Raw genomic sequence first — 9,807 nt, 5'->3', positions numbered from 1 at the left:
TATATATATATATATATTTTCTATAGTTTGTGTCTTATATTAATTTAGTCATTGTAATTCTAATTATATCAATTTTATTTTTAAAATTTTCATGTTGTATCAATTTAGCTTAATTGATAACGTCCCTTTAAAAATTAAACTGGAATTAATTAAGAAATTTGTCTATTCCCTCTCCTCAAAATGATTGATGATTGCCGTCCAAGTAAAAATGGTTTCTTCTCTTTTTGAATGGACCGCTTTATCTTTGATTTATGTTCAATTTCCTAACATATATTATAATTTGAATTAAATTGGTACAATATAAAAAATTAAAAGATAAAATTAATATAAATAGAACTACATAAATCAAATTGATACAAGAGATAAATTACAAAAATTACACGTATAATTCACCCCAGTTATAAAGTGGGATTGTAACATGAGATATATAATGTCTCAATAATTATCAAAATTGATGTACATTAAACATAATATATAGGAGAAATTTCACTCCAGGGGTAATTTTGAAAAATAATTACAAACAAATAATAATAAACTTTATAAATATTGATAATTAAAAACATAAAATTTCTTATGAATTTGTAATAAATTTTTAAACCTACCACTGATAGATAATTTCCCCTTATATACATAAATAACTATCATAAGATCAATAACAATTAAAATGGTCAAAGAAATAAAATATAACCTCTTTTTTATTTTTTCCTTCTATTTAATATATATATATATATATATATTTTTCTCCGAAAGCATCAATTGGAGTAGCTTGTAAGTAGGCACATATAATATATCCTGCCAAAAAGAGGAAGCAAAAACATAAACATATATGTTTGGATTAAAATTTAAATTGTGAAGGGACAAAAAAAAGTAAATGAAAAATATACCCTTTTTTTTTTTTTTTTTTTCTTTTTCCTGCTCAGAAACGCGTCCTAATAGCTAGTCAAAGCTCATGCAAACCCAAAATTTGACAATGAAGCACAAAATGCCAAAAACACATGATCACAACTGGTTGAGTTTCTACAAGGAATTTACGAGGATGTCATTTTCTCATATTCAAAGTTTACCACCAAATACATATGATCACAACAAAACTTGAATCACTATAGCCAAAAAAAGTAGCATTCGCACCATTAGTACCATAATTGCCAAAAAAAATAACATTTTGATATTGTAGAAGTGTCTCCAACACTTACTCTTTCCGTTCATTAAATTTAAATTTAATAAAAAAAAATCTAATTTTGGCAACGTTAATATCAAACTAGTATCAAATTTCTTAAATTTTTCATCAAATTCAGAATACCTTGAGCCTTTCATCAAATTACTGTAAATAGTTGTTAGCTTTGCAGGTATGCAGGAGCACTGAACGACCGGCTAATTGTCCGGCCAGTTGTTCCTCCGAACATCTACTTCCTTGCAATTTATTATAAAAAGTCTGTTTCAAAATTTGGACAATTTACTTTGACTGGTTGACCGAACGGACGATCAATTAGTACTTTGATGAAAATTTAAAATTCTCTATTAGAGCGCTCGATATCAGATAAAGCTTATACACAAATTTGATTTTCGTTGGGAGGGAGAGAGGGAGGAGGAAGAGTGAACATTGGAGCCGCGCTAAAATGCCAAAATTTGATCACTTCACTATAAACAGCATATTCCAATAATAATAAAAGTGAGAAATAAGTAACAGAAGGCGGCAAAATAAACTGTTAATATGAAGAATAAGAAGATTAGAAGAATGAGAGCTTAAACCTTAAGGTTAGCTCCTGTAACTATATATATTAAACAAGTACGGCATTACATTTTGACACAATTACCCTCACCATTAACTTCTAGCTCATTGTACAAAAAGAAAATAATTTTGTAACTTCTGCATTTCAACTGCTAGTCATTTACAATTTTAATAAACAGAGTATCCTATCAATAATGCATATCAACTTCTACCTACTACAAATTTGAAACATATTCATCTAATTTGATGAATAGCTTGTATATTGAAGAACGTCAATTCACCTCGATATCCCACTTGAAATCCAGAATCCATCGGCTGAAAATAACGTCAATACTCATCATCCCCATCATTATCATAATAACCATAATCAGACACTTCCTCCTCATTTCTATACCATCCGTCCATATATGATTTGTTGCCAACCGTCCCTTCCATATCTATGTTCTCTTGCACTTGCTCATCGTTGTTTGTAGTATCCGCTTCATGTTGAGATTCAGCACGGGCTTTTTTGGCATCAGGAGCAGGCTGCAATTGGTATTTACACAAGGAAATTGAGAATTGTACAGAAAAGTGAAATCAATCTGTTTGAAGAACTAAACATAAATTTCTTGTAGTGTGGATCGTGATTAGTATTAGACACTATTCACTCAACATAAGAGTATTCTTTTTGTATTTCCACACTTGTGACCTGTTGCCCTAATTTCTATGTATTTACATATTAAGTGAGACGGCTATCTCTGTAATCTCTTATAACCTTTCTGATCATAGTGAAAACTACAGTAACCGTAAACGTAACCCTAGTTTTGAGATAAACCACGTAAATTTTGTGTTCTTTATGTGTGCATGTGATTTATCATTCTTGTGTGTTAGTTCTTTGTGTTTCATGTCAAACTGATCCTAGTTAGGCATCATGGATTCCTAACAAAACTAGCACCACATCCATCCATGGATGGATCTGTAGTTATTCTCTCATTATTGGGATAGCCATACCCTAATGAAAAAAATACTTTTTTTTTTCTTTTCTTTTTCCTGCACAAATTCTCCCTCAAAAACGCATCCTAACAGCTAGTCAAAGCTCATGCAAACCTAAAATTTGACAATGAAGCACAAAATGCCAAAAACACATATGATCACAACTGGTCAAGTTTCTACAAAGAATTTATGAGGATGTCATTTTCTCATTTTCAAAGTTTACCACCAAATACATATGATCTAGTTTAAGTAATCCATCTAGCAACACAAGTTCCAACTTCGTGCATATATTAGCTACAAGCTTGACCAAAGCCATTTTAATGTGAAGTGAATAAAAATTAGAGCAGTTCTTAGACAATTTTACTATTTACAGCTATCATGGTGCCTACAAATTTGTGCAAGTGAAGCCAAGCTTGAGCTTAACCCTATTTCAACATGAGAAAAGCCATACCCAACTCAAGGTTGTATAACTGCAATTCCGCAACTCAAATATTTTACATGTTTGATGCATAGTATTTCTTAAATTATAACTTTGAGAAAACAAATGAATAAACACGCCTAAAAAATGGCATACCTGCTCATCAAAGAGTTTCTCTAGTGCATCATAGTTGATCTTCGTACTCAATCTCTGTTAAACATAACAATCAGCAAATTAGGAGAAGGTAGAACATGAACACAATCAATATGTTGAAATGCTGTGGAAACAAAAAAGAACAAAACAAAATTAACAAAATCTGATGCTACATATAACCATAAACGCATCTCCAATGGGTGGTGAAGAAATTAGGGATTCAAAAACATGATGTGCCAGCTACATGGCAAACGATTCATGTCCCATACCACAAATGCTTGAAATATCGTTTAGTTAACAACACTCGTTTTTGCACTGATTCTGACTATACCATACCTTCTTTGTTAGCATTTGGCGTGTTGCTTCTGCAGCGGTTTGAGCAGGATTGGCATTTTTAGCTTCCAAAGCTCGTTTTTGTCGTCGTTCCTGATTCACAAATCAAAGAACAAGATTGAGAAAAGTAGATTTAAAAGAAAGCTGAGTTAGCAGATGAAGGTGCCAACTAGACTGGTCAGTAAAAAGTCTCCTAGAATTAAAACTAAATCTTGCTGTCACCCAAGTTGGGGAGAAGTTATGGATACAGGGATATTAGCAGGGGGAGGACTAACACCCTGTTGGCATATACTGTAAAAATTTATGTATTATTGATTGATGTTTATTGATATATTACAATGATTCATGATTCCTATATATAGAAGAGGGTGAGTGTGTAGTAGGTAAGGAGTAGGTGAAGTGGAGGTGGTAGTGGTGTAGTGGGGAGTAGGTGAGGTGGTAGTGGTGTAGTGGGTTAGGTTTAGTGGAGTAGGTTTAAGTGGGTGAAGTAGGTGATAGGTTTTAACAGCCCCCCGCAAACTCAAGGGGGATAGGAACTAACCAACTTGAGTTTGGAGAGAGTTACAAAACAAGAAAATACATAAAAATAAAAGAGGATAGGTGACACTGTATGGTCGTGTCAGACCATTGGTGAAGACACTGGATGGTGGTGTCATAACGTTGTAGAGGACACTGTATGGGGGTGTCATAACCATGTAGAGGATACTGTATGGTGGTGTCATAACGGTGTAGAGGACACTGGATGGCGGTGTCAGACCGATGTAGAAGACAGTTTATGGGGTCATGTCGGACCGTTGTAGCAGACACTGTGTGGTCGTGTCAGACCGATGTAGAAGACAGTTTATGGGGTCATGTCGGACCGATGTAGAAGACAGTTTACGGGGTCATGTCGGACCGTTGTAACAGACACTGTTGTGACAGTTGTTGGGACAGTTTACGGAGTCTTGCTGGACCCTTGTAGAAACTAACCGGAATCAATGTCAGGACAGTTTACAGAGTCTTGTCGGACCCTTTGAAGGAGTGAACCGGAATCAATGTCGGGACAGTTTACTGAGTCTTGTCGGACCCTTGAAGGAGCTAACCGGAATCAATGTCGGGACAGTTTACAGAGTCTTGTCGGACCCCTGAAGGAGCTAACCGGAATCAGTGTCGGGACAGTTTACAGAGTCTTGTCGGACCCTTAAAAAGTCGCACCCTCAAAAGGTGTGCCCAATCTTTCAAAAGGCGTGCTCAATCCATAAAAAGACGTGCCATCAAAATGCGTGCCCAATCCATAAAAAGACGTGCCATCAAAAGTTGAGCCAGAGACGCGGCGAGGCACGTGAGCGACAGAGTGGCGTGTCGGCCGCGTCGTCAGTGTCGATATAAACCAATGCGGAGGCTGTGCTTGAGGCAGAAGCGAAGACAAAAAAACCTAGGAAAAAACTTCTGAAAAACTCTTCATTTTCTGAGAGAGATATTCGTTTTTCTGAGAGATTGCCTCTAAGAGCTGCAAATCTTGAAACACTCCCCTTCCGAACATTATCAGTCTGAAATTGCTATTTCGCTGAAACACTCAGCAACCCAAAAAACATGGCCTCTTCTTCCCGTTCAGCTACCCAGAATATGGCCTCTTCATCCCGTGGTCTACTCACTCTCTTTCCCGACCTCAACGAGTCAACAAGAGAGATAACTGGTGCGGAGGCCCGTGAACCTCAACCAAACACCTCTGGTTTTGCTCCGTTGAACTTTCCGATGCGGTCGGTGGAGCAAAGAATGGCAGTGCAGTCGGATGTGGAGGCCAATCAGTATACATTGAAGTCATGTGTGGAAACCATGACTGCGGTTACAAATTTGTCGAACCGGCTGCAGAGTAGGACAAATGAGGTGCAGCAATTAAACGCCCAACTGGCTCTGCTCCAACGCATGTATAAGGATGCGCGAGCAGAGTTAAGTGTGCTAAAGGCGGAAAATAAGGAGCTGAAGCGGAAGGCCACCGTGATGTTCCGATTTGGAGGTCCACCGTATACTGTAGTGGAGGAGCAGGGAGGAGGCAACTTGCTTGGTGGTCTAGGAAGCATGGAGGCAACACCGGCAAGGACCACCCAGGACGGAGGCAAGAAGAAAAGACCGGCGGCTGAGTAGAGAAGAAAAATCCCACTGTGGGTGTGGTAGTTTTGTTTTTGTTTGTGTGTGTGTTTTTTTTTTTTTGTAAAAGTGTGATCGGGGTTGATCCCCTGATATGAATAAAATGACAAGGTTGTGGAATGTTGTTGGTGTTATTTTGTGGTGTTGTTTTGTTTAATAAGAAAAATAAAATAAAAGAAAATAATGGATAAAGAAAATAGAGAAAAATATTTGTGGATGGGTGATAAGAAAAACAGCAGTGTGATTTTTTTTTTTTTTTTTTTGGTGGAATATAAAATAAATAATAATAAGAGAATGGAAAACGGGTGATGCTTACTAACAAGGGATAGGGAAAATATATTATAATAAAATATATATATATATATATATTAAAATAAAAGAAAAGGGTGAAAGAACGTGGATGAAATAAATTAAGAGAAAGGAGAGATATGATTAAAGTGGGTTTGAAAGTGGGAAAAGATGAGAGAGAGGGAGATAGAGTGGGTGCATGATGATGATGTTGGGTCCATGGAGAGAGAGAGAGAGGGATGTCCAAGAAGCTTGTGCTTTTGATAGTTACACATTACCCAAGCTGTATGTGAAGATGCATGTTACTGTCTTACACTTCTGCAGGCTTGGTATTCTTTGTGGGGCACTTGCAACACGTGACATTGAAAATTGTATTCGAAAATGATGACATCTCCAACATGAAACGTCTTGGAAGCAGCCCAGGCCTTGTAATCAATATTCCCAATGATGGTTCAACCAACGGAGTCCCCAACCTTGTACACTGCTGCCATTGAAACCTTCAAGCCAGCAAACATGGCTACCAACAACAGAGCCACAGCTCTACACCCCACACCCAAATCCATGGCTAAGAGAGAGAGAGCAAATCGGGAAAAAAAAACAGCAGTGACGAGCAGAAAAGCAGCGCCAGAAACGCCAACGACGACGACGAGTAAGAGTACAACCACGGATATGTGAGAGGCAAGGTGAACGGCGATAGAGGCTAGACGATGATGCGGGTGCCGCCGCCGACATAGCGGAGGAGGGGTGTAAGAAAATGTTGAAGAAGTCAAGGTATGTGTAGAAAATAAGCGGAATAGGTTGAGGTCCGGCGGGCGGCCAAGGCGAGGTTGCCGCCCGCCGGTGAAGCGAGAAATACTAAGGTCTTAACCTTACTCTGATACCATGTAAAAATTTATGTATTATTGATTGATGTTTATTGATATATTACAATGATTCATGATTCCTATATATAGAAGAGGGTGAGTGTGTAGTAGGTAAGGAGTAGGTGAAGTGGAGGTGGTAATAGTGTAGTGGGGAGTAGGTGAGGTGGTAGTGGTGTAGTGGGTTAGGCTTAGTGGAGTAGGTTTAAGTGGGTGAAGTAGGTGATAGGTTTTAACATATACCATTAGACCAAACAAAAACGCAAACATAAACTGTCACATGGTGATAATCATTTTGTCACAAAGAAACACGTGTCAGTGTGTGTATGTGGGTATATCAGTTGCGTTGTTTGCTCTATTTATATGTTGATTTTACAACCTCTTCATATGTTAAAAAATTAACTCATGGAAAAATGGTGGTTACTATTTGAGATACAATTTCCAACATTAAAAAACCACATTGTAGAACCATTGTTTATGAAGTGTCAGTCATCTTCCACGTGGCAAATTGTTGATAATTGTGAGGAAAAAATAGTAAAATCATAGGTTCCATGGCAGTTTCTGACAGTAGAAAAGTGTAATTGTCAAAAACTTGAGGGATGTCTTTGTAATTGTTATTAGAAACCTAAGGGCTGTTAGTCAAAAAGTGCTTAGTAAAAAAATTAAAATAAATAAATAATAAAATTAAAAAGAAGAAGAAGAAGACGTGGATATGTACCTCCCTTGATTTGGCTACAGCAGCTCTAGCTGCTGCAGCAAGTTCTTGTGCAGTGCGCATATCATCTGAACCCCCAGTAACTTCCTTTAAAGCGGCAATAGCTGCTTCCTTTGCTGCTTGTTCCTGGAAAACTATGCAGATCAGTATTATCAACCACCAATAAGGTCTACTTCCAAAGTACATATTGTATGTATCCCAAAAGGCTATCCAAATAAGTAGACAAATCTATCACCTGGAGATATTCTTTGTTCATTTCTTCCCATATGATCTTCTTATAGTAACTCTCCTCTTCATTGTTAAGGTAGCCATTTACCTATGCCACAAAATATTGTTAGAAATACACACAATAAGAACATAAAAACACCAAAAGCAACAATAAAATTGTGAAAACGTGGAAGAATTCATCAATGGAACGTCAAAATAAAGCGAGGTTCACAACCAACTCCCAAACTAAAAAACAAACTCATTAGACCATAAAGTGCCAAAAGCAATTAGACAAAATAATGTCACACCTATACATGTACATTCTTCAGATACAAAAATATTCAGTTAGGTGCTTGAGAGTTCCTTATAGGAACGTAAGATATATATACAACACACGAGCCAGTTGATTCCAACAACTTTTTAATGGCAAGGCTTCATTTAGCTAGAAAATTACACTAGTTGCTATTTTTCTTCCCTGAACAGCTAAGTCTCTCTTTGCTGTTATGCAGCAAAAGTTTTTCTTCAATCTTTCATTCTATCAGCTAGCTGTTTCATTTGGTATTGCAAGTTCGCAACAAATTATACTGTTTCACTTCCAAGTGATTGAAGTGGACATGACATGTTGCCCACAAATAAAGGCCAGCTGAAAGATCAAGCAATAATCAAGTTGCTATGCCGGTTATGTTACTATCACGAAGACAGCTAACTTTGGTATATTTTCAAGAAGTAAAGAAAACATCTATGAGCACTGAACCCATGACCCAACTTTCAAATTGCCACTCTACTTTGGTCATGGGTTCAGTGCTCATAGATGTTTTCTACAGATTGTGCATGAAAACTTTAATACAAGAACAGAAGGACAAACTAGACCCGTAACTTCTAAAAAATTAAGGCTCCGTTTGGTAGAGCTTTGTAACTATGATTTGAGAGTATGAGATGTATTTTGAGTTTGTGTGTTTTAGAATTATGATTTGAGTGTAGAAAATTTGTTTGGTTATGGTTTTTGAATAAAGTGTTGAATTGAGTGTGGAATTGAGTGTAGAATTAAGTTTTGAAAGTTTGATTTGACATGTGAAGTAAGAAAATTTGTTTGGTTATGAGTTTTGAAAAGAGTTTTCAAAACTTAATTCAAATTGTTATAACTCATAACAAAACACGTTACTTTCACATTATTGAAAATTTTGATCAACACTCATAACCAAACTCTTTTTAAAATTCAATTAAAAAAATTTATTATTAACAAAAAATAACATTAATCAATTTTTTAATTGAAAATACTACAAAGGAAATAATTTTTTTTCAAAATAAATATTCAAAAAATTTAAATCATAAATATTTAAATAATTTAAATAATCTAAAAAATTTAATAAGTAAAAAATTAAAATAAATATTCAAAAATTTTAAATCGTAAAAATTTAAATAATTTAAATATTTAAAAAATTAAAATAATTTAAATTTTTAATATTTTAAATTTAAAAACAACTCTACACTTAAATCGTAACCAAACACATAAAACAAAACTCAATTAAAAAATTATTTTTAAAACTTATAAGCAAACACATAACTCGAAACTCCATATTACTTTCACAACTCTACACTCAAATCGTAACTAAATACATAACAAAAAAATTAAAATATTTAAAAATATTTTTATAAAATAGAGTTTGAATTTATTTTTATAAAATATTTAAAAATTTAAAAAATTAAAATCGTAATATTTAAAAAATTAAAAAAAATAAAAAAATAAAAAATCGTAACATATTTAAATATTAAAATATTTAAACTCTTAACAAAATTAAAATATTTTTAAAATATTGATTTGAATGGAGTTTTGAAAAGAGTTTTGAATTATGTGTTTTGTTATGAGTTTTGAAAAGTAATGATTATGTTTTGAATTGAGTTTTGAGAAATGAGTGTAGAATTATGATTTAAAAACCCTAAACAAACACCACACTCAAAAGTGAGTGTGGAACTAGATTTTGAAAACTCCACCAAACGGAGCCTA

General features: G+C 35.0%; 1 protein-coding gene across 4 annotated transcripts in view; it reads right to left on the bottom strand.

Moving 5' to 3' along the window:
- Positions 1 to 1,727: 1,727 nt before the first annotated feature.
- Positions 1,728 to 9,807, bottom strand: part of LOC114312774 (Cyclin/Brf1-like TBP-binding protein) — a 33,577-nt gene continuing 25,497 nt past the window's right edge. For all 4 annotated transcript variants that reach the window (XM_028259072.2, XM_082902836.1, XM_028259077.2 and 1 more), the window contains 5 exons: positions 7,831 to 7,911; positions 7,599 to 7,721; positions 3,609 to 3,698; positions 3,276 to 3,329; positions 1,728 to 2,254 (listed from right to left, as the gene is read on the bottom strand). In XM_028259072.2, coding sequence (XP_028114873.2) covers positions 2,057 to 2,254; positions 3,276 to 3,329; positions 3,609 to 3,698; positions 7,599 to 7,721; positions 7,831 to 7,911 — 546 coding nt within the window. In that variant the 3' untranslated portion in view covers positions 1,728 to 2,056. The remainder of the gene's footprint in view (positions 2,255 to 3,275; positions 3,330 to 3,608; positions 3,699 to 7,598; positions 7,722 to 7,830; positions 7,912 to 9,807) is intronic.

The sequence above is a fragment of the Camellia sinensis genome, chromosome 13 (genome assembly GCF_055761805.1).
Source record: "Camellia sinensis isolate YWXY chromosome 13, ASM5576180v1, whole genome shotgun sequence".
NCBI classification, from domain to species: Eukaryota; Viridiplantae; Streptophyta; class Magnoliopsida; order Ericales; family Theaceae; genus Camellia; species Camellia sinensis.
Note: the sequence above shows the minus strand (reverse complement) of the source record. Positions and strands in the feature narration are given on the sequence as shown.